This window comes from Crotalus tigris, unplaced genomic scaffold (genome assembly GCF_016545835.1).
Source record: "Crotalus tigris isolate CLP2741 ecotype Arizona unplaced genomic scaffold, ASM1654583v1 scf7180000021317.425702, whole genome shotgun sequence".
NCBI lineage: Eukaryota > Metazoa > Chordata > Lepidosauria > Squamata > Viperidae > Crotalus > Crotalus tigris.
In genome coordinates, this window is record NW_024098451.1 from 357,140 (window position 1) to 381,006 (window position 23,867).

Sequence of the window (23,867 nt, forward strand, 5' to 3'; positions counted from 1 at the left end):
AATTTGAATATACACTTTTTTCCTATTTCCTTTTTTATTGTGATTATCAAATTTTATTGATGAATTTTGTGTCAGGGTAAAAAGAATACAATTTTAAGAAAAATAAAGAGGAAAGTGATGAATAAAGAAAAAATAGAGAAAAAAAGAATAAACAGCTTCCAATTCTCTTTACAAACGTTAGATAAATTTATCATCTGTCCTCCCTCTTTAACATTACATCATGATTCTCTTCTTCCCATATTTTACCCTTTCTAATCATCAAATCTATAAATTACCAATTCATTTTTTCCATTTTCAGCAAAAAGGGTGTTTCTAGTCACAAATGTCTTTTCCTTAATCTAAAAGTCAAATTTGTCATTTCTCAAATTCTGTTATTGTTACCAGCCATTCCTCTCTTACAAGTATGTTCATATCTTTCCATCTTCGTGCATATTTTTTTCTTCTATTTTCCAGATATGTTCCTGCTTTGCGGCTTCTGAAGCAGCAAGCTTTTATTCTTAATTTTCCTTCAACTTTGCAATCTAGACTGGTCCAGAGGCTACATGAGGCAAGCACACCCAACAACATAATTTTATATTTCCTTTTTTGTAATCATTTTCTCTGCAGTAAGAATATTGTGTGAGTAAGCATCGAAGGATGGTACAGGTAGTCCTCGGCCACCAATGAGCCCAGCATTTCTGTTGCTAAGTGAAATAGTTGTTAAGTGAGTTTTGCCCCATTTTACAACCTTTCTTGCCACAGTTAAGTGAATCATTGTAAATGTTAGGTTAGTAAGATGGTTGTTTAGTGAATTTGGCTTCCCCACTGACCTTGTTTGTCATGTCACAAAAAGTGATCTCATGACCCTGGGACGCTGTAGCCATAATGAATATGAACCAGTTATCCAGTATCCAAATTTTGATCACATGACCATGAGGATCTGCAACAATTGTAAGTGAAAAATGATCAGTTTTTCAGTTCCTACGTGCTTGTTTAGAATTACGGAAGGTCCTTTTATCCTTTTGTTGCCTGCAATGTCAGAAGGGACTTTGATGGCTCTCTATCTTATAAGATATCCTTGATGGCTCTCTATCTTAGAAGATGGACTTATCTGTCACTCTTAATGTTCAGAAGCTAGATAAAAACAATACTGGTACAAAGGTTTTTTGTTCCAAGCCATAGTCAGGATTTTGCTAATTACTTATGCTAATTACTGTAATAAAACAACTTTGCTAATACATTTTGTGTACGCAGGGCCATCTGTGCAGCAGCATAATGCCCATCCTTATGCTTTTCAGATTGCCATCCTACAGGGCATGAAAGCTGATATTGGGGCACTCACAGCATTGTGTGAGAAGACCGACAATGACATTCGCTCTTGTATTAACACTCTGCAGGTTAGTTGTATTGTTGGCAGATTCTGTTTTTCCCCATCTTGTAAGTTGAAAGCAGAGTTTGAATGCCATACAAATGCTCTATTATTATTTGATAACCATGCTCATACCGTCAGATTTAAAAGGTTTTGAATAAAAACTTCCCTATCATGGTACTGTTGGGTCACTATAAAAATGTGCTGCTGGAGAACCAGATGTGCAGCTCTAAAACAGGGCTTTTCAACCTTTTCAGAGATTGTACCACTTTTAGGATATGGCAATATTCAAGTACCACCAGTGGCCTATCGGGTGGGCGTGGCCTGCTCGACACCACTCACTGGACACAGCTGACTCGAGACAACTGGGTCGGAACAAGTCGCACCAGCCAACTCAATGTGGGGACGACTCAGTGCCCCACAAACTCCTCGCCTCCCCAAACTGCTAGCACCCAAGCGCATGCGTGCGTGCACACCGCATTCTAAGTTTATCCACAGAGGAAAGAGGGGGCCTTCTCCCCAAGCCTGGGCGTGATTGGCAGTTTGCTAGCTCAGATGTGGATAAAAGTCTCCAAGCTTGGAATGTTGTGTGTGTGTGCATGTGCATAGCATTCCAAAGGAGACATTCTTCCCCCAATCCCAGAGATCATTGGTGTTTCCCTGTCCGATGCCCCCTCCCAGCAAAGCAGGAGGTGGAGGACAACGCTGCTGCGTGTGGAAGCACAGAGAAGAAAGTTTGCAGGAAGCCATTTCCTCTGAGTCCAACTTCTGCCTTGACAGATCTCTGGAGAGCAAGAGGAGGTGGCAGGGGAGCAGTGCTCCCAGGTCCTGCACAGGGAAGGCTGGCTCTTCTCGCAAGTGAATTCCTGTTTCCAGTTGTGCCTGATAAGAATGCTGGTTTGTTGGGCAGCCTTCCCTCAAACAGCTCCTCTGCCACCCCCTCCTCTCCGGAGATCTGCAGGGGAGACAGAGATTTGGAGGGCAAGGTGCAGCCTCCATATTGGCCACTTCTACCTCTCCAAGCCCTCCTCAATTAAACATACATTATATAAATCAAAACACAGCCAAGAAAACATAGTTAAATCACTAATTACAGCTCTTCACATATTTTCTGGAAAAACCACCTTTATTGATGTTAGGAAGGAAGAGCAAACCTTATTAAGGAACTCTTAACAGAAAGGGAATTGAAGACTCCAAAAGGTCTTGTTCTTTCTAATCTGCCTTCCCTTTAAGCCTTTAGTTCTCATTATTTTATTATTAGGTATTTAAGAAGATGATCAAAGGTCTTCATAGCTCAGGATACTCACCTTAAAATCAAACCCATAAAAATTTAGTTAATCCGCAATACCCGCCTATGAAGAATGAAGATAATCTTTGGGCCCTGAGAGCATGCAGGTGTCAAGTCAGAATATTAATGGCACACCTGTCAGCAACTGGAAGCACATAAGTCCATGAACTTCCCGTTCCTGTCCCACAACTCAATTGATACATTCTTTAATTTTCAGACACATTGTTTTCGCACAGCTCCTTAAAAAACCCACAAAGTATACTGTAATTAGCAGGAAAAATAGATCTAGCATTTCTGAATTCCTTCTCCAAGGGGAAAAGGAAAGTTCACGGCCTGCATCTAGCAAAGTCATCAAATAACATAGTTATTGCTATTAAAGGCAAGAATAAATAAATCAATTTTGCAGCTCTCTCCTGTTACTACATCCTCTTACCTCCAGAATGTGGTTTAGGATTGCACAAGGGGTTAGGCTAAAATCCAGTTGACTGGTTTGCAGCCAGATGTTTGGTACAGACCTTGCCAATAGCCCAGGAAGGGGTAGAAAATCAGAGGAAAACTTGGCAATCAATAAACCATGATGGACTAGGCTTGTTTTGTCCTATTTTGATTCTCCTCCCCAGCAGCAGCCCATTGATTTTAGAACTACCTCCTTCGGAGACTTCCTGATCCTAATGGGGCTGGATCCTGCTTCCCCCTCCCCCCTGCAGCTATCTCCTTTGGAGCCTTCCTGATCCTGCTGGGCCTGCTGGCATGACATCGGGCAAGAGCGCCGGATGAGCCCCGCTTTGCAGGATGAAGCAGGCAGACTCAAGCGCTAGTCAGCCTGAGCTGTGCGCCAATCAGCTGGAGCCCCAAGATAATCCTAAGCACTCAGCAGAGCCCCGGCAACATCGCAGCTCCAGCTGACTCTCCCACAGTGCTTTTCAACCCGTCCTACGGCTACCACCTGTTAGGTGCCAGTGTACCACCAATGGTACATGTACCATGGGTTGAAAAGCCCTGCTCTAAAAGACAAGTGCAGAACTCAAAAATTGCTGCATGTCCATAAGGAGTAGAAATTTGGTGAAAGATTCTCAGACAGATGAACTTTTATCTTTTGCTTGCTCAGATTCTTCCTGAGCTAAGCTAGTAATAATCAGAATCCGGCATTTTTCTTCCTGTCTCCATCCACCCCATGTGACCCAGTTTCCTCTCGTTCAAGTTCCTGTATAGCCGAGGCAAGAAAAAGCTGAATGTGAGGACAGTTCAGGCTGCAACAGTTGGCTTAAAGGACCGGAACAAAGGGTTGTTTTCCATCTGGCAGGAGATCTTCCAGCTGCCCAGAGCACGGAGGTGAGAAAGAATTGTTACTGTGTCTTACTCAACCCTTTCTAGACAGGAGGAGACCAATTGCACAAGTTACAACCATTGTGTGCTGATTAAGAAGTTTGACTTCGAGACCAAAAAGACCCTCTTCAGCCCTACAACCTCAATAAAGTAGCCCTGACTCCGTTATACTCTTTCAGCTCAACCTACCTTGCCAGGGTGGTCATTGGAAGAAGTGTGAAAGATGCACAATGTAAATGATCTTTTGATCCTGGGGAACAAACAACAGCCTCCATCAGAAGCAGGAGCATATATAGATCAAAGCAAATCCAGTCAGGCCTCCCATTTTTAGTTTTGCTATATTTGCAAAACTGATTTTATTTCATGTTAATTCTCTGAAACATTCTTGAATTTTTAACACTTTGAAATTCTTTCTTAATCATTGTTTCTGAGGCCTGTGGAACAGGTTTTGCTGAAATTTTTCAAGTTCGTATCCAGAACTGTCCAATACAGATCTCAAAAGTTTTAAAACAGAAGTGCCTAAATCAGAATGACACAGGATAACTGCTTGTATGCGGCAATAAATTAAGTTGCATAGGAATTCATCAGTTATCCTTATTTGTGCAGAGGGACTTTAGGCCAGAGTTCCCCAACCTTAATGGCACGGGGGGGGAGGGGGAGGGAATGGTTTTGTTGGAGGGCCAGGCATGCACAAGCACCTGTTTTCCCATGAGTGGGGGCATGAGCATCCACAACACTCGTGTGAGTGGGGCTGCGCACGCACACACCAGCCAGCTACTCATACGGCCCAGTTGCAAATAGGCCACGGACTGGTAGTGGGCCACAGCCCTTAGGTTAGGGACCCCTACTTTAGACCCTTGAAATATTTTGTTCTGACTGGGAAAATAACAAACTATATATCATGACATTGAATGCACCTTATTTTATTATGATATTTGAAGAAAGCTAGATACAAGAGTCAATCCCCTTGGCTGATTAAAAAGGTTGCTTATCGTGTCACTGGATCATTGACTCTGCATCCTTCAAGCAAGACTCTTGCTCTGCTCTTTCTTCTGTGTGAAGTGTGAGTGCACTTTCCATTAAGGTTCCAGATATTAACATGTCACAGCTACCAGGCATTGGGGAGCAGATAATAGTATATTCAAACTTTTATTATCTAGAGGCTTTTCGTTTTCACAAATTTACTAAGATGAAGCATTCATTCATTTATTATTTAAGGTATTGACTGCCCTTTATCTGTTCCTTAACTGAAATAACATCAAAATGCCATTTATTGTCTTTTCTTTGCTATTCCCAAAGAAACCAACCTCTGTCTTATTGCTTCCTTTTTCTTACCAAGGAAGAACTTAGGAACAAACCCTTCCCTTCCAGCCAGCCTTCTTAGCGGAGCTGATGATGAGTTTGGCAGAGGAGAAGGTCAGACATCCATCAGTTCCTCCACTCAACAGTTTCATCACATTTTGCACCTCAGCGTCTCTTCAGGAGAACATGAAAAGCTTAGCCAGGTATCTACCAATGCTTAGATTAACTTCATTTCCTCTGTTCAAATCTGTCTCCCCATCTCACCACCTGTGACCTATTTGGCAGTGATCCAATTGTGTTTGGTTTGCTGAAAGAGTTCTATTGATTCATCAGAAAGAAAGAAATTGTATTAAAGTTTTTCACAAAAATAAAGCATGAAATACAGAGAAAGATACAGGTAGTCCCCGTGGTACGAGCCTAATAGAGCCTGCCCATTAGGCTCTAATCATCAAATGAATCAGACTCAATATTACTGTCATGTGTCTGACTAATGAAACACTTCAAAGTACTTCCAGGCATTGTTTAACCTAAAAAGCCTTTATTAGTGTAAGGAAGTGTCAGCACGGCATGGAGAATGCCGAGATCTGAATTTCCCTTCCTTTGCACATAACATTCCAGGCATTTCCCCTCCCCTATTTTGGGGTCATGATTCACATCTTCCAATTAACCTGGAGGGCAAAGATTCACTTCCGTTCCCTTCTGCCCGCTTTTCTCTCCTCTCCCATTCTCATCTGAATTAACTCTAAAAGTACCAGACAGTTCTGCATATTTTGTCGAAGGAAGAATATTCAATATTGGCAGCGTTGACAATTACAACATTTTAAAATCAAACTCATTAATTGAATCAAATGGATTGTTAAATAAACAAAGATTTGATTTACTATTTCCTCCAATGGCTGCCTGAAATGAGAGACTTTTCTCACCGCTGCTGCAGGCTGTTTCCAGGCACAAGTCAGCTATTTCCGGTTTCAGTAACCACAGAACTTGTAAACTGCCTCCCAAGTAGGCAGTAGACTTTTTTTTAAAAAAAAAAAAGCCCATTTGTTGCTAGGCAGCAAGCTTCTTCAGGGGCGGGTGGAGAACTCTGCGACTGCAGCTGCCCCTAAAATAATTTAGCTTAAGCATCTCCAGGAGTTTACAGAAATCTCTGATTTCTTTAAAACACACACACAAACACTTGCCGGCCATTAGCTTAAGCATCTCCAGCCAGGCATGCAGAGGGAGATGAGGGTGGAGTTTACAGAACTGTTGGTTTACAGAAGGGACCTTGAGGTCATCTAGTCTAACCCACTGCTCTCACAAGAGAGTACAGTACTGTACTGTACTTCTGATAAATGTCTACCAAGACTCTTCTTAAAAGCCTCCAGTGAGGGAACACCCACAACTTCTGGAGGCAATTTAAATTTAAAACCTTTTTTTAAAAAAAATAAAACACTGCTCCTTATCAAGACAAGCCTCCCCAGCCAAAATCCAAAGGGGGGGGGGATTTCCTTCCAGTAATTGTTAGCAGAATCTCTGGTGGGTCTATGCTAGGAAAAGGAGCAGCAGCAGCCACATGCTGTAAGTTTCAGGCAAATGCAATCAATCTTGCAAAATACCGTACTTACAAAACAATAAAAAGCAGAGCAGTTCCCAAAGTAATTACAAACAATACAGTACAGTACTATAGAGTAACAAAAAAGAATATTTTAAAATACTTATAGAAGTAATTCTAGCTCTCTACAAGCCAAGTCCTCAAGCCCAGCAAGCGGCAGATCTTCCACACGCAGCTCCAGGAAAACAAACAGTCCTACGGCCTGATCTTGCTTGTGCTGACCAGGCACAAAAAAACAAAAACAAAAAAAAACCAGAAAACCCCACTTCCGGCTTCTCGTAGGCCCGAACCGGCCCAGGCAAGTCAGCCGAGACTGAATCCAAGTCACATGGCTATAGAGGCCTGTTTTTGATTGCAATTTGGAATGTCTAATGTAAGTACCCTTTCTGAATAACCTCATTTTTGTGAAATCTTGCTAAATAAACACTCGTATCTGGGGGATTACCTGTAATGAAAAAGATACAAAAAGTGTGAAAGGGAATAGAGATAGTTTCTTTCTGTTCTTTGCTATCTCTCATGCTCTTCCTTTACATCTCCCATCAATAGTCCCCTTCCCCCTTTTGATCCTCTGTCGTATTCCTTCTTAGCTAAGGTGATGTGTTGCAAAATGTATTTGTATTCATTTCATATGATCCTCCTGTCTCCTTCAGCTCTGGCTAGCCAAGAATAAATGCCTGCGGTGGGTCAGCTGTGGGGGTGGGGCCTGTGGTGGAGGGGGTGCAGCCGTGTTCCCATGGTTAATTGTCCTGGACCCCATCTACATAACGGTCGGTTTAGTTTGGGACTCTTCTGTTGTTCCTGGCTTCACCCCGGCCATCTTTCTTGCAGGGCTTGTACGACAATTTCCTCCATATGAAGGTGAAGGATTCCAGTTTGGACTCGGTCTGCTTGGCCTTGGAGTGGCTTGGCTTCTCTGACCTGCTGGGCAAGGCAATCCTGTACAGCCAGAGCTTTCAGCTGATGAGATACTTACCCTTCCTCCCAGTTTCTTTCCACCTGCTCTTTGCTGCTTCCAGTATTCCCAGACTGATCTATCCACACAGCCAACAAGAGGTATGAATGAAGAGAAAACCATTGGGGACTGGCTAGGGCAGGGGTGTCAAACTGCCGGCCCACAGGCCGGTTGCATCGTGCAGAGGCCGCGCTCACCCCAGCTCCTGCAACGCGAAAAAAGTCACGATATGTTGCAACACGTCATGTGACATGGCAAGTTTGACACCCGTGGGCTAGGGAAAACAAAAAAGTGAGTTGTAACATCAGGTACCTTCAGGATTCAGAACATTCCCAGATGATCTTGAAATGGAGAACAGCCCTTTCCTCTCCTTGACTCCTGATGTGCCTGTTTTCAAAGTTCATATGCCTCTTATGGAGATGAGCCATAGTTTAAAGATAAAAAAATTGCAGTTTTGCATGCAAATTCAAACAGACTCAAGTTTGGGAAAACTGCAGAAAACTCCTAAGTGGAAGATCTACTGAATTGGTATCAGCCCTTCCAGTTAGATGGAAGAAATGAATGCCACAAGAAAGATTAGAACCTCATTTTATTATAATAAAAGAATCATGAAAGCCTATCAACATTTTTCCTTCTTTCTCTTTTATACCAAAGGTAGTCAAGGTGGGGTAATCTTGACTTTCTTTCCTGAACTAAGTTCATGTTTTCCCAACAATTGTTGCATTTTTCCTTAGGGCTCTCTATAGAAGGCAGCTTCTTAGGGAGGCTTTGACAGGCAAAAAAAAACTTTTCACAACCTTTGTGGAGAAACTGCTCTGTTTGTCAATATTGTGCATGACAGTTCTTTGAAACTTTGCCTGTCTCCTGTTGTTTTTCTCATTCAGGCTCTATCAAAACTGACCCAGATGCATCACCTGGTAGATTCCATGATTTCTGGAATTGCACCCAACTCGCGCAGTCGTGTCAGACCTCAATCTTTTACCCTCGAAGTCCTTTGTCTCCTCTTAGAGATTATTTCACCAAAACTGAGACCGGTAAGAAAAACTCCTTACTGGGGGTTGGAAGGGTTTCATAGGTCTGGACTGGCTGAAGAAGCAACACAGTGGCTAGAGAGACGATAAGATCCAAATCCTTAGGTCAAAGACATTGCCCCAGAGCTGCAGCTCAATCTCTGCTTTGCTCTCATTTGTGTTCTGTAGTGTAAGACATGAACAAGAGCCAGTTCATGGAGGTCTAATACTGCCTAAGCAAAAATCCAGCTGGGTGATCTTGGCCCAGCTTCTTTCAGCAGACAATGGCAAACCATTTCTGAGATCTTGCCAGGAAAACTGCAAGGACCTGTCCAGGCAGTTACCAGGAGTCAACAATGACTCAGAGGCACGCGTGCACACACACAGAGCATGAATGCAATAAAATGCATTCTGGCAAGTGATGATAAACAATACCAGCTGAAGCAAGAATGGAGAGCTACTTACCGAGAAAAACAATTTTGTGCCAGCCTGCCTTGCCAATTACTCTCCAGCTTAAGACCTGTCCACAGATTTGCACTGCTATAGCTTCCAAATAAAAATATTCCTATGAATAGAAAACCATTGTCTCGGGAAATGTTAGCAACATTTTCTTTTCTTGCCATGCTAATCTCAAGAAAATTTGTCTTAATGTATTCCCTGAAGTCTTCCGATAATTGAACAGTAACATATATCTATCAGATGCTAGAAGATCCTGCCTGATTGCTTCCAACTGACAAGATTCTGTGATTCTGAGTGAGTTCTGCTTGGCAACCTGGCATGATGTGGCCTATCTAATCAGCCAGCTTTAGATGCTGGTCTAAGCCATGAGTTAACTGTTTTTTGAAGTCTGCATGTAAGAAAGCAAAACCAAACAACCCTATCTCCTACCCCCATTTGATGGTGTTTGAAAATGCAGCTCATTTAGGAGAGAGAATATTATTCCTTCCCAGTTAACACAAATTGCTGTCTGTTACAGCGGGTGGGTAGAGCAAATGCCATAATGCACCTCTTGACACAAATGATGCAATTATTAATCATTTATGTTAGTTATATTGTGTCCTTGCAACATGTGAAATATTCTGATACCATTGTGGCCTCCGTCAGATGCCCAGGACTCTCCTGCCTGAGCATCAGTGTGTCCAGGAAGCTTTTTTGTTACCTCCCAGGTGCCTAACTTACTTCATTAATTAAAAATATTACTTGGAAAGTTTGGTGCAAGCATTTGTGGGTCATCTCTGATGTGTCCAGTTCCTCCAGTGATCCCTGTCCTACAAAACTGAATGGTGTTACACACTCAACCCCGGCAAAGGGCATTATCCAGAAGGACCTGGGGCTTCAAGAAGCCTAATTCTGGAGATAAAATCTGTACCAAACCCAGATTCAAATTCAAGTCCACCTCCAATTTCCAGGCTGGTTATAGACCAGTCACTCACTTTTCATCCAGCTTCCCTTTTTGAAGTATTATAGCGGTGATTATATTGGAGAAACAAGGATTAATTGTATCTTGTGCTGTCCCACTCACTCACAGTGGTGCAACAGTGGTTTAATGGGTTTATTAGTATTGCCCAGCAATTCCCTTCACCAGAAACCCAAAACTGTCCCAGTTAAGTTCAGCCAAAAGCAGACCAATGTTAGTCCACAGAGCAGTGGCCAATGAGTCCACAAGGGAGGGCTATCCTGCTGCAGCTGTGTTTCAACCAAATCATTCTCAGCCGGCTGCTCAAAGCCATTGACCAACTCCCCTTCTGGCGTTTCCCAAAGAAGACAGATCTACCAGGCAAAATTAAATCCACGACACAGGATTCACAAGACAAGAAAAGTCCAAAGTTCACAAGGCACGATCCAAAATCAAGGCACCATGTCAGTCGAAAGCAAGGCAGGAATCACAACAACCAGGAAATACACAGCTAGGAAATGAACACATTCCCAGCATTGTCTTCATCTGTCTGCTGTGCTTCTGGTGCAGCCCATCAAGAAGGACAAAGCTGCTTCCTCATGAGTAATCAGCTGACATTCACTGCTATTGCTTTTTCTCTGCCTTACATGTTCTCGTAAAAGATGCAGAAGGCAGTTCCTCATCATCATCATCATTAACCAGCTGCAGCTGTGTGCTTTCCCTCCTGAAGCCTCGGGACTATCCTGCTGCAACTGTGGTTCACTCTCAGCCAGCTGCTCAGAGCCATTAACCAACTCCCCTCCTGATGTGCCTGGGATTGGTTCATCCTCCCAACTGACATCTGAAGAGGTATCTGAAAGAGTCATCACACATCTAGATTAGCTCTAGACAAGAGTAGGGACTAGATTGTGGAGTATTATAGCATAAGACAAATAATCCATGATTGTAGACACCAAATAACATATGTATGTGTGAATCAGGACATAGCACAGCAGTGGATTGGGACTAGGAAGAGATCTGTTCCCCTCAGCTCACTTAGCACCTTTGGGCCAAGCATTTCTCAGCCCAGGGAACTTTGGAAAGAGAAGTGGGAAAAAAACTGGAAGGGGCAAGTTGTGAAAGCTTGAATGACTAGACAAAATAACAACAGCAATAATAATATAATTGTTACTTTTTATTTGGAAAATGTATATTTCCACCTACTTATTTATACCGACTCAAGGCAGCTTACAGAAAATAAAAACACAACATAAAAGAAATAAAATAAAATAACCCCACCAGGCGACAACACACACTCTTACCAGCCATTTAATGGGCTCCATCCCACTCTGGGTCCCCCAGGCTTGCTGGCAGAACCAGGTCTTCAGGGCCTTCCGAAAGAGTGTCAGAGTGGGAGCCAGTCTAATTTCCAGAGAGATGATGTTCCAGAGGGAGGGAGCCATCACAGAGAAGGCCCTTCTTCTGGATCCCGCCAGATGTATCTCCTTAGGGCACGGGTCGGCAACCCGCGGCTCTGGAGCCGCCTCCTCCCCCTCCCCCTTCTTCCTCCTTCTGCCCCCCCCCCCCAGGCTTCAGTCCCGGCTGGGGTGGCGATGGCATCGCTCCCTGGGCCGTCCCTGGGCCGCCAAGCTGGCTATGTGTCTTTCCAGGCCAGGCCGGGCAGCAGTCCAGGCTGGGGCAGCAGCAGGAGGGCATCGCTTCCTGGGCCATCCCCGGGTAGCTGAGCCAGCCACGCATCTCTGCAGGCCGGGCTGAGCAGCAGTGGGGCGATGGGAGCATCGCTCCCTGGGCCATCCCCGGGCCACCGAGCCAGCTATGTGTCTCCCTAGGCTGGGCCGGGCAGCAGTCCCAGTGGCAGGAGGGCATCGCTTCCTGGGCCGCCCCTAGGCAGCTGAGCCAGCCACGCATCTCTGCGGCCCGGACTGAGCAGCAGTCCCGGCTGGGCTGGGCTGGGGACATCGCTTCCTGCGCCATCCCCGGGTCGCCGACCCGGCCATATGTCTTCCTGGGGCGGGGCGGGCTGCAGGAGGGGGCATTGCTTCCTGGGCCATTCCCTAGGCGGCCGAGCTCGCCACGCATCTCCCCGGTCTGGTCCGTGGTGTACCGGGCGCCTTTCAGCGCCTTTTACTGCCTCCTGCCCCCCCCTGCCCCTTTGGTGCCGTCTGCCTTTCATTTTCTCTCTCCTCATCTGGAGAGAGAGGGGGGCAGAGGAAAGAGAGAGAGAGAGGGTGACTTGTTCGGGCGAAGAACCAGTGGGGGGCAAGGCAAGAGAAGTCAAAAGAAGAAGAGCTTTCTTGCTAGCATCTCCCGAACCCTTTTTATCCCTGCCACAGACTCGGCTCATCCACCCTCACTCTCTCCTCTCTCTACAGACGAGACTGCTCACTTCAAATGGTTGGCTACCGAGGCCCGGGAGCCAGGCAGGTGGGCAAGTCTCGACCGCAGCATTTTGCTGCTGTTGTTTTGCGCGCGCGTGCGGCGCTGGCTGGGAACAGAGCCAAGCAAGCTCTCTGGTTGGAAGTCCCTGCAGCTTAGGAGCCAGGATCTTCCCCCTCTCAGTCCCAAATCCCAAGCAGGATTAACTGCGAGGAGATGGTCTGTCTCTCTTCCTCCCCTCCTCCCTTCCCTGCCGGCTACTGAGGCTCCCTGGTGGGCACACTCAGCCTGAAGCGGAGGGAGGGTGAGGGGCCTTTCAAAGCGTGACATTGCAATGGATGGGACAGTCTTTCAGGAGGGTGCGGATATTGCTAACATACAGTGTTTGCCGTCCCTGCAGCAAAATCGATGAGAGGTGCTGGCATTTCTCTTTATCAGAATGTGGTGAATCCACATTGCCCATCTCTAAGGGAGGAAGTTAAACGATTTGGTAGGTGAACTGGTTCTGTTAGTAAAGAGAAAAAGAGAGGGAGAGAGAGAGGAAAAAGAAAGAGGAAAGAAAGAGGAAAGAGGAAGAAAGAAAAAAGAAAGGGAGAAGAAAGGGGGAGAGAGAGGAAAGAAATAGAAAAAGGGAGAAAGGAAAGAAAGAGAAAAAGGAAAGAGGAAGAAAGAAAAAGGGAGAGGAAAGGGAGAGGGAGAGGAAAGAGAAAGAGGAAAGAAAGGAAAGGGAGAAAGGAAAGAGGAAAAAGAGAAGGAGAAAGAAAAGAAAGGGAGATGAAAGAAAGGGAGAGGGAGAGAGGAAAGAAATAGAGGGAGAAAGGAAAGAAAGGGAGAAAGGAAAGAAAAAGAAAGAAAAGAGAAAGGGAGAGGAAAGAGGAAGAGGGGAAGAGAGGAAAGAGAAAGAGGAAAGGGATAAAGGAAAGAGGAAAGAAAGGAAGAAAAAAGGAGAAAGGAAAGAGAAAGGAAGAAAAGAAGGGAGAGGAAAGAAAGGAAGAAAAGAAGGGAGAGGAAAGAAAGAGGGAGAAAGGGAGATGGGGAGAGAGGAAAGAAATAGAAAGGGAGAAAGGGAGAAAGAGAGGAAAGAGAAAGAGGAAAGGAAGAAAAGATAATCGATGCTGGAGTGAACTGCGTTGTTGTAGGCAACTTCTGCGAAGGGAAATAGATCAGTTGTGCTGCTGATAATTAATAAAGCATCTTAAGTATTGTTCTAGTACTGAGTTCGACCGTTCAGCCCCACCATTCATTTCTGGATGATGACTAGATGACAGTCCTTGGGTGATTCCTAATAAGCTTAGGAACGCTTTCCAGAACTCTGATGTGAATTGTACTCCTATATCAGATATGATGTGCTTTGGGGCTCCATGAAGTCGGTATACGTGTTGAACGAAAAGCTTTGTCAGTGTCTTTGCATTGGGGATTTTTGGGCAGGGAATAAAATGTACTTGTTTGGAGAATAGGTCCATTACGACCCAGATGACTATGTTCCCCCTGTTTTCTGGTAACTCCACAATAAAGTCCATGGAAATCTCCTTCCAGGGCATTGAGAGGGTTGCTACTGGTTGCAGTAATCCAGCTGTTTTTCCTTGCAATCTCTTCGCTGAGGCATAGATTGGACAGCTAGCCACATAGCTTTCAGTGTCCTTTTTTATTGATGGCCACCAAAATTGCCTTTTGACCAGGTGCAACGTTTTCACATACCCGAAATGGCCTGCTGACTTTGAGTCATGGCACAACTGCATGAATGTTAATCTCTGGCTTTTGAGTATGTATAATTTCCCCCCAACCCATGGCAGACCATCTGTTATGGTGCATAGGTTCTTGTGGCTTAGGAACCATTCATCTGTTTCTAGCGCTTTTTTGAACTCGATTCCTGCTTGGCTTGCTAAAGGTTTTTGGAGTTTGGCTTGTGCTCGGGTGGTGACCTATGCTGCTAGTTGTTTATTTGGCATGAGTAGTTTCATTACGTCACTTTGATTACTGTTACACTGGGGCAGTCTGGACAAAGCGTCTGCTAAAAAGTTTTTTCCTCCCGGCAAGTGTTTTAACATGAAATTAAACCAGTGGAAATGTTGTGACCATCTCGCTTGTTTAGGAGTTAATTTCCTGGGTGTTTTTAGTGCTTCCAGGTTCTTGTGGTCAGTCCACACTTGGAAAGGAATTTTGTTCCCCTCCAGGAAGTGCCACCAAGTGAATAGAGCCCATCGCACTGCATAAGCCTTTTTCTCCCATACTGCCCACCTTTGTTTTGTCTCTGTGAGCTTCCTTGATGTGTATGTGCAGGGTTGTAATTTCCCCTCATCATTTTCCTTAAAAGTACAACCCCCACAGCTACATCACTGGCATCAGCCTCAATCACAAAAGGTTTATCAGTGTCAGGGTGTCTCAAAATCGGTTCCATGGAAAATAGTCTTTTAAGCCTTTCAAATGCAGCTTGACATTTCACTATCCATTTTAATGGTTGGCTTGGCTTGGGTTTCCCCTCCCTTTTGGTTTTTAGTAGGTTCGTAATTGGTAATGCAATTTGGGCAAAGGAGGGGACGAATTGCCGGTAAAAGTTAGCAAAGCCAAGGAAACTCTGCAATTGCTTTCTGGTGCGGGGCGGAGCCTATTCTAATACTGCTCGGACCTTCTTGGGATCCGTCTCTATGCCATTTGGTGAGATGAATATCCCAAATAATCAATTTTCTCCTTATGGAATTCTCCTTTAGAGAGTTTGGCTTATAGGCAAGCTGCCCGGAGCTTTTTTAAGATGGCTTTGACTAGTTTCACATGTTCTTCCATTGTCTCAGTGAATATCAAGATGTCATCTAGGTAAACAAGCACCCCCTTGTATAGGTGCTCCCGAAGTACGTCATTTATCAATTGCATGAATACTGCGGGTGCTCCTTGTAATCCAAAAGATAGAAACTTGAACTGGTAACATCCTAAGGAGCAATTGAAGCTGTCTTCCATTCGTCCCCCTCCTTTATTCTCATTTTGTAATAGGCTTCTCTCAAATCTAGCTTTGAGAAGATTTTCCTCTTTGACAGGTGGGATAGCATGTCTTTCATGAGGGGAAGAGGGTATAGATTGCTCTCACTCACTGCATTCAGAGATCTGTAATCTATGCAGAAGCGAAAAGTCCCTTCTTTTTTCGGAACAAAAATAAAACCTGAATAAAACCTCTTTCTAAATTTTTTTCTATGAACTTCTGCATCTCTAATTCTTGCGGGCTCATGGAATACAATTTGGTTTTGGGGAGTTTCACACCCGAGCGGATCTCTATGGAACAGTCCGTGGACCGATGAGGGGGCAGTTCATTGGATTTTTCCTCGCTGAACACTTCAGCTAGGTCTCTGTATTCCTCCGGAATCTCTGGTAGTTCTTTTCCCCACCCTACTGCGGCTTTCTCGGCAGGATTTCCACCATCTTGGGGTTGAGCTGGGTCCTTGGCTGGTTCCCCATTTAGGAACCTGAGTTCTTCATTCTCCAGTCCACCTGCGGGTTCCACTTGGTCAGCCATGCCATGCCCGGGATAAGGGGGCATTCCATGCCAGGGGTCACCACAAATGTTATAGTCTCTACGTGGTCCCCTATGGTGAGTTGGACTGGCAGTGTGGCTAGTGTGGCGGGTGTCCCCCTTGCTATGGACCAAATGAAATCATTTTCTTCAACCTCCTCACTGGAATCCCCAAATTCCCCACTAACATTGGGCTTATGAGGCAGCGGGTGCAGCCAGAGTCATTTAATGCCCTGATTTCCACTCTCTCGGGCACTCCAGGGCTAAACAATTCTACTGTCCTGGGGAGGGGTGCAATGTTTACCAGGGGTTCGTCTTCTGAGTTGTCGTCTGACGAGTTGGATGTCTCTCCTGGGGGTGTTGGAGTTCCCTTGTTTGGGTGAGGCAGGGAACTCGATGACTTCCGTGCTCTTCATGGCTGTCTCTTTCGGCTTTGCTGTAGTCTTCCTGGGTTTCCCAGCCGGGGCTCAATCAGGTTTCCGGACAGGAGTGTGTGAGCAGCATTCAGCTGTGTGGTGCCTTCTTTTCCTCATTTGAAGCATCCTGACGTGCTTTTGGCAGCTGGAGCTTGCTTCGATGATTCATGGGTTGGCTCTGATGGTGATCTTTCCCACGATTCCCCCCCGCGCCGTTGCCTCTTAGCCCAGTCAATCTACGCCTCCTCAGCCAGGACATATCAGTCTTGAAGTCATTCGGGGTCTCCTCGGGGGATGCAGGCATCATATAAGTCATAGTTCAGGCCATCCTTGAAATGCCCGATCAGGATGTCCTCTAGCCAATTTAGTTTGCTGGCCAGGGCTTGGAATTCTTGGGTGTATTCCGCTACGGGTCGCCTGCCTTGTCGGACAGTTTTTATTTGCTCCCATGCCTTGCGGTCAGCTAGGGGATCTTCAAAATGATGTCTAAGAGCTGCCATAAATTGATTAAGGCAATGCAGCTCTAGGGCATCGGCATCGTGGAGGTCTACCATCTAGTCCGCTGCGGTGCCATCCAGGGCTGCTTGCACGATGTGAATCCGGCCCTGGTCACTCGGTATGTCGCGGCCATATTCCTCCATGTAGTTTAGCACCTGGGTTAGGAAAAATCCCAGGTGCCGTGGCTCCCCATGGTATTTCACCTCCAACAGCAGGAACTTTTGAATCGATCAATGTCCATTCTTCCATTGTCCATCTCTGTCTGCAGGTGATGCTTGGCCAGGGGTGGCAGCGGCGGTTGTGATGGCTCCGGCTTCAGCGGTGCTTGCAGAAGGGCCCGGGACTGCTGGCTTGGCCCCCCCTTCATCTGTCCCTTCTGTGGAGTCTAGGTTGACGATGCCCCAATGTGGTCAGTTTTCTCCTCCCTCAGGGAGTCGAGAGTGATTCTCAACATGTCAGTGGCTTTTTCCAGAAACTGGCTTCACTAAGGCGGAGTGACCTCTCCATCTCGAGTTTCCAACCTGGTTGATGACTGCCTCATCTGAGCATCACCTTTCTGGCTTTCTTCTCTCAGTCTTCCTTCTTCCCGACACCCATCGACCACCTGGGCTTGTGGCGGCGTTCTGCAACCACTACCTCTTCTGACAAGCTCGAGGGTTCAGAGCTGTATCCACAGGGATTTGCTTGGTGGGAGGCTTCCCCCCCCCCAATAGCAGGTTCTTCCCTTTCCATTCCGTTATCCGGCATTGTTTGCTAATTACCCCAGTAAGGGTCTTCCTTCCGGGCTGACTGTTACTGCAGATCCTGCCTAACGTCAGGGCCCACTTCAAAACCTTATCCTAAGAACGCAGAACTTGTGGAAGCAGTTTCTTCCAAAAGGAACTTTTATTAGGAGAAGCTGATAGCAGGCATAATAAGTAGGATCTGAGGGTTTCCCGCTCAGATCAATAGGTTAAAAGAGTCCCAAGCAAACCTTACCCCAATAGTTCATCTGGTCAGTTTGAATGGGCCAATCCTCAGGTATTAAGTCTGCTGTGGAAAAGGAGCTGATAATGCAGGTCTTTCCCAGGCTTGCATCGATGTTGTTGGGTCTTCACACCTTCCCTTCTGTAATGGGAGATAAGCCAGATGGCCGGAGGCACATTCCTTTCTCGCCCCAAGGTAACATCAAGAGAGAGACAGTTCAAAGAGTAAATGTGCAGAAACTTTGGAAGGGATACATTATAGCAACAGAAAGAAACAAAGACAGCCCGCAACGTCTTCTCCCCTCCCCTTCAGGAGAATGGCAGAACCTGGAGCAATGAAATAAAAAGAAATAGAAAAGAGTCCCCCTTAATAATATATGGATTCTGACACTCTAGACTTCTGTTTGTCCATTTCATCCCTCTCAGTTCCTCTGTATATCACGGAGGACAGAGAGGTCTACGGGTGAGTAGAGGTTGCATGTGCGCAGTCCTATCCAGAGCCTCAGTCACCTTCCTATTCCAAACAAGTGACTAAGAACTCAACCCAACTGCAACAGATCCATAACAATAATAGTAAAAGTAATAATAATGCCTATATATTCAGACACTACCTTAGCAGCTCTTGGGTCCTTGGTCAGGACTTGAACTGTTAAGTGTTTACCAGTTCTAGACTGAGAATCAAATTGAAGATTAACTATTACTACTACTACTACTACTACTAATAATAATAATAATAATAATAATAATAATAATAATAAAGCTAACCTGGAGCTGGTTGAGATCAGGGGTGCTGAAGAAAGAAACTGAAGGCTTCACTTTGGCTGCTCAAGAACAAGCCTTGCAAACCAATTCCATGAAAGCAAAAATGCAACATGTCAGTGACAACAGCAAATGTTGCTTATGCAATGAGAAAGATGAAACAGTGGACCACCTTATCAGTGGCTACAGCAAAATTTCACAGACTGATTATCTACAATGTCATGATTGAGTTGCCAAAATCATACATTGGCAGCTTTGCCAAAAATTTGGTTTGAATGCAGCAAAACTTACTGGGAACACCAAGTTGACAAAGTTCTTGAAAATGAGCAAGTCAAGATCCTGTGGAACTAAATAGACATCTGGCCCACAACACATCTGACATCACTATTGTGGAAAAGAAAAAAGTTTGGTTCATTAATATTGCAATACCAAGTGATGCCTGAATTGAAGAAAAACAACTAGAAAAAATAACAAAATATTGTGATTTGCAAATTGAAATTGAGTGATTGTGGAGGAAGAAATCAATGCTTGTGCCAATAGTAATAGGAACCCCTGGAGCAATACCAAAAGGGCTGGAAATTTTGAACTTATTTTACCTGAATATTCTGATTTTGCAAAAAAAAAAACATTCTATTCGGAACTCAGACATTACCTTTACAGCTCTTAGGTCCTTGGTTAGGGCTTGAACTGTTAAGTTTTTACCAATTGCAGACCATGAATTGAACTGAAGATTAAGCAGTAATGATAGCCAATGTAAGGACCCACTCCAATTTGCATCTTAAGAAGACAGAACTCTTGGAATATTTCTTCCAACAGGCATCTTTATTAAGAGAAGATGGTTGCAGGCATTCTAGACAGGACCTGGGGCCCAAGTCCTCCCATTCAAGGTTTCAAGTGGTCCCAAGCAGCCCCACCCCCACCCCACCGTCCTTCCAGCGACAATCCCAGGCGTTACATTTCCACCCCCTTTTCCCTCACTGCTGGCAGAAGGGAGGCTTCAGAGAGGAGTACATGAAAGGTGATGGGCCCTATTGTTATGGTTAGTCCTTTTGGTGATATCCACATTCAGTCCCTTTGAAGTTGTAATGAAGGAAATGGGAGCCATAAAACCCCTTTGCTCATACCCCTTCCCCTTTGTAGTATGACAGAATCCAGAGAGGGCAGAAATGGGGTTTTCCATAGTCGATAACTAGAGATGAAATATAATTGGATTCTGACAAGGCGAAACAATTATTTAAACTTTAGTGATTGCCATCTGTTGGATTCCAGAACTTTCCTATTCTTTTAATCAAATTTTAATGTGTGAAATAATTAGGAAGCATTAAATCTAATAATCATAACCTCATGATTATTCATTCTGTATAAGTTGTAGTATTGATCATTAGTTTGATGACTTTAGTGGAGAAAAGCTGATGTAAGGACCTGCCTCAATCAGTCCTCCCAAGAAAGAATTTCAAAGGGAACTTTTATTCGGAGATGTTGACAGCAGGAATAGAAGGCAGGATCTGAGAATTTCCCGCATGAATCAATAGGTCAAAAGAGTCAATGGTAACCCCACCCCAACTGTCCATCTGGACGGTTCAAACAGGCCAGTCCACAGGTGTAAAGACGCTGTGGGAACAGAGCGATAAGGTACCGCTTCCAAGTTTGTTAGGTCTCTCTGCACCGCTTCTTCCACATCCAGAGATAAGGCAGATGGCCAGAGGCACATCCATTCTCACCCCCGATCGAGAAACATCAAAGAGGATAGAGCAAGGAACAAACCAAAGGAAATACACATCAGCAACCCCAAGCTTCTCCCTTCCCCCGGGAGAATGGCAGAACCTGAAAAGAACAAGAAATCCCGTGCCCATAGAAAGATAGGGTTCTGACAGCTGGTAAAACCTGTTGGCGCTGAAGACTCCATGATATCTTCACATCCCTCCAAATGCCCATTTTGGAGAATACTCATGGGAGGAGGCCTGGCCTCTGTCTCCTGCTTGCAAGCATCCCAGCAACATGGTTTCGTTGCTGTGAAAAACAAGACACTGGACTAATTTGAGCTTTGGCCTGATGGACCAGAGCTTTTTTGATGTCCTTAAGACTTGGGCTGCTTTCATACAGGATGATAGGATGAATGCATAGAGGAAGCCTCTACATTATCTTCAGACTGAGGGCAACTCTCCCCAAATATTATTGAACAGAGATCTGGTTCTCTGTCTCCTGCTTGCTGGATGGTGGGAGAAGCAAAATACTAAATTAAGATGATCCATTATCTTCTTAGGTGAACACACAGCTGTACAATCAGAACGAAAAGGAGCAGTTATCACAGCTGATCAATATTATGCTGACATACAATCTTACCTACCATCAGGAGCAGACTCCCGAAGGCCAGTACATCTATAAGCTTGACCCGTAAGTACCACCTTTTCATGTAGCAGATAGGTTTTTCATGATTTCACAGTTGTTCTCCCTGGAAATGCAATATCTCAAGCAAGTGTAGTCTGGACCCTTTGTGAAAATCAGACATGCCAGTGGTGATGGTGCTGGACCCTGAGTTTTATGATGCAGAAGAACCAACTGATTAAAAGCCAGCGGCATTTCAATCTACCAAATGGGATGGTTGAGTCCTAGTTACCTCCCTGAGAAAACCAACTCTGTGGAAAAATCCCTTTGGTTTCCAGGGTTGTGCACACAGGAGTTTTATACAAGGTTATGTTCAAAAGTGGCATCTCATAGCCAGAATCTGAAAATGCTTAGGGTTTGTTCAGTGGTGGGATTCAAATAATTTAACAACTGGTTCTCTGTCATAATGATTGTTTTAAGTATAAAAAAAACGATATACCAAAAGGTAGTTTATTATTTCATGTATTTAATACTTAAATAAGAACAATAAAAGAGGTACACAAAACTAGAATATGTTACCGTGTTTCCCCAAAAATAAGACTGGGTCTTATTTTATTTATTTTATTTTTACCAAAAGACCCATTAGATCTTATTTTCGGGGGATGTCTTACATCAGAGGTCACCAACCTTTCTCAGTTGGCGGACTAGAGGGAAAGGGAGGGGGAAGCATTTTACATGTGTGTGCGCGCACAGGGCCACAAGGATGCCGCAATACAAACATAGCGGGGCTAGCACCAGTGTGATACCAGCCCTGCTTCATTCTTGCATGGCGCAGCGCCCCATTTCCATGCCCCCTGCAGCAGCAGCCCATTTTTGCACCCTGCGGTGCAGCGGCATCCCGTTTTTGTGTGACTTGGCAATAGCCCATTTTTGTGCCCCGCAGCCATGGCACTAGTATGAGTGGGGGGGGGAGTGTGCACACGCACTGGTCAGCCTGTCCTACAGCCCAGTGGCCAACAGGCCATGGCCCACAGGTTGGGGAGCCCTGTCTTACATTACGGCAGGTGGCAAGTGCACTGGCGCAGGGCATGGCCTGCACATATGGAGGCAGCCCAAGGCCAAAGCACCGGCAGAACACCGGAGGGTCAGCGAGGGTGCTGAAACAAGCCATAATGTCTATAGTGCCCATGCTGGTTCCCCCTTCCCTGCCAGAGCCAGGATGCCGCCGTGTTTACCATAAGTGCTGGTACTGATAGATGCTGGCCTTCCCTCTGGTGATGCGCCTGGGCAGCTGTTAGAGAGCGATGGGCCCGTTTCAGGCCTGGCAGCCTTAGGGGGTTTGCCCTCTCACTCCCCTTCCGAGCCAGACTGCTTGCACTTTGGCCACCTGGCCCTCTTCGCAGCTCTGCCCACACAGCCACCGAAATGCCAGGTAGAGTGCCGGAGCCAGAAGGCATTGCATTTCTCTTCCACCATGGAGCTGGAGAGCTTGCCTCACCCACTAACCGCCCAGATGCCCTCCCTTCCCAAAGCATTTCTTTACTAACCTTTTTTCCAGCTCTGACGCGCTCCTCCGCCAACGTGGGCAGTCCCACAAACAAAAGAAATTTGCCAAAGTGGATCCCAGGCTGCAATATGTGCTCCAATGAAGAGACGGGAAGTGAAGCAGCCAATGCAAGGGAATGAGGAGCAGGGAGAAGAAAGAGGAAAAGCAGCCGAGTGAGGATCGGGGCCGTCCCAGCCGGTCAGGCACAAAGCACTGCCTAAAACAGCAGAGTCTTTGTATGCGCCTGCTACACGCTTGCCCCGTGTCAGCCATGCTCTCCATGCCTCGGATCAGCTGCAGCGCACTATGAAGAGCATGGCTAACAAGGGGCGAGTAAGTGGCAGGCAGGCACACGGTCTCTGCTGTTTTCGGTGGCGCTTCTTACTCAGCCGCTTTTCCTCTTTCTTCTCCACGCTCCTCCTTTCCTCACACCTGTCAACGCTGCTAATATTGAATATTCTTGCTTTGACAAAATATGCAGAACTGTCTGGTATTTTTAGAGTTGATGCAGAGGAGAATGAGGGAGAAGGGAAAGCCTGCAAAAGGGAAAGGAAGAGAACCTTTGCCCTTCAGACTAATTGGAGAACGTAAATCATGACAGCAAAATAAGGGAGGGAAAATGCTAGCAAAAATAACTGCTCGGTGGGTGGAAATTTCAGATCTTAGCATTCCCTTTCGTCATGCCTTATTTATTTGTCACATAAATAAAAAGACTTTTTTAGGATAAAATGCCTGAAAGTTCTTTGAAGTGTTTCATTAGTCGGAACCATGACAGCACCGGCTGCTCCACTTCCTGTCTCTCCATTGCAGCAGACATTGCAGCCCGGGATCCACTTTGGCAGCAGCAGGGTTTGGGGGATGGTGAGTCCCCATTCGTGGTGTGTCTGCCGACCAATCACCATGCCACCTCTTGGGAGGGCACTGAAAAAAGCGGAGTCCGTGTGTGCGCCTGCCTCACACTTGCCCCACGTCCGCCATGCTCTCCACGGTGTTGCAGCTGATCCGAGGTTTGGAAAGCACAGTTGACAGGTGACTGTGTAGCAGGTGTGCACACAGGCTCCACTGTTTTCGGCAGCACTTTGGTGCCTAGCCGGCCGCCTCAGGTCAGCTGCAGCGCTCTGTGGAGAGCATGGCAGACGCGGGGCGAGCACGAGGCAGGCGTGCACATGGACTCTGCTTTTTTCGGTGCCCTCCCAAGAGACGGCATGGCGATTGGTCGGCGGACACGCCATGAATACAACTCCTACTTCAGTGGGTTTTACAAAAA

At 45.6% G+C, this 23,867-nt stretch overlaps 1 protein-coding gene across 3 annotated transcripts in view; it reads left to right on the plus strand.

The window, feature by feature from the left end:
• CHTF18 (chromosome transmission fidelity factor 18) overlaps positions 1–23,867 on the plus strand; it is a 55,311-nt gene that overhangs the window by 27,953 nt on the left and 3,491 nt on the right. For 2 of the 3 annotated variants that reach the window (XM_039369903.1, XM_039369902.1), the window contains exons 12-18: positions 454–547; positions 1,278–1,376; positions 3,838–3,968; positions 5,302–5,467; positions 7,687–7,911; positions 8,695–8,844; positions 20,993–21,123. In XM_039369903.1, the coding sequence (XP_039225837.1) occupies positions 454–547; positions 1,278–1,376; positions 3,838–3,968; positions 5,302–5,467; positions 7,687–7,911; positions 8,695–8,844; positions 20,993–21,123 (996 nt within the window). Of the gene's footprint in view, positions 1–453; positions 548–1,277; positions 1,377–3,837; positions 3,969–5,301; positions 5,468–7,686; positions 7,912–8,694; positions 8,845–10,878; positions 11,066–20,992; positions 21,130–23,867 lie in introns of those variants that run through there. The other variant, XR_005559941.1, reaches the window with a different exon arrangement.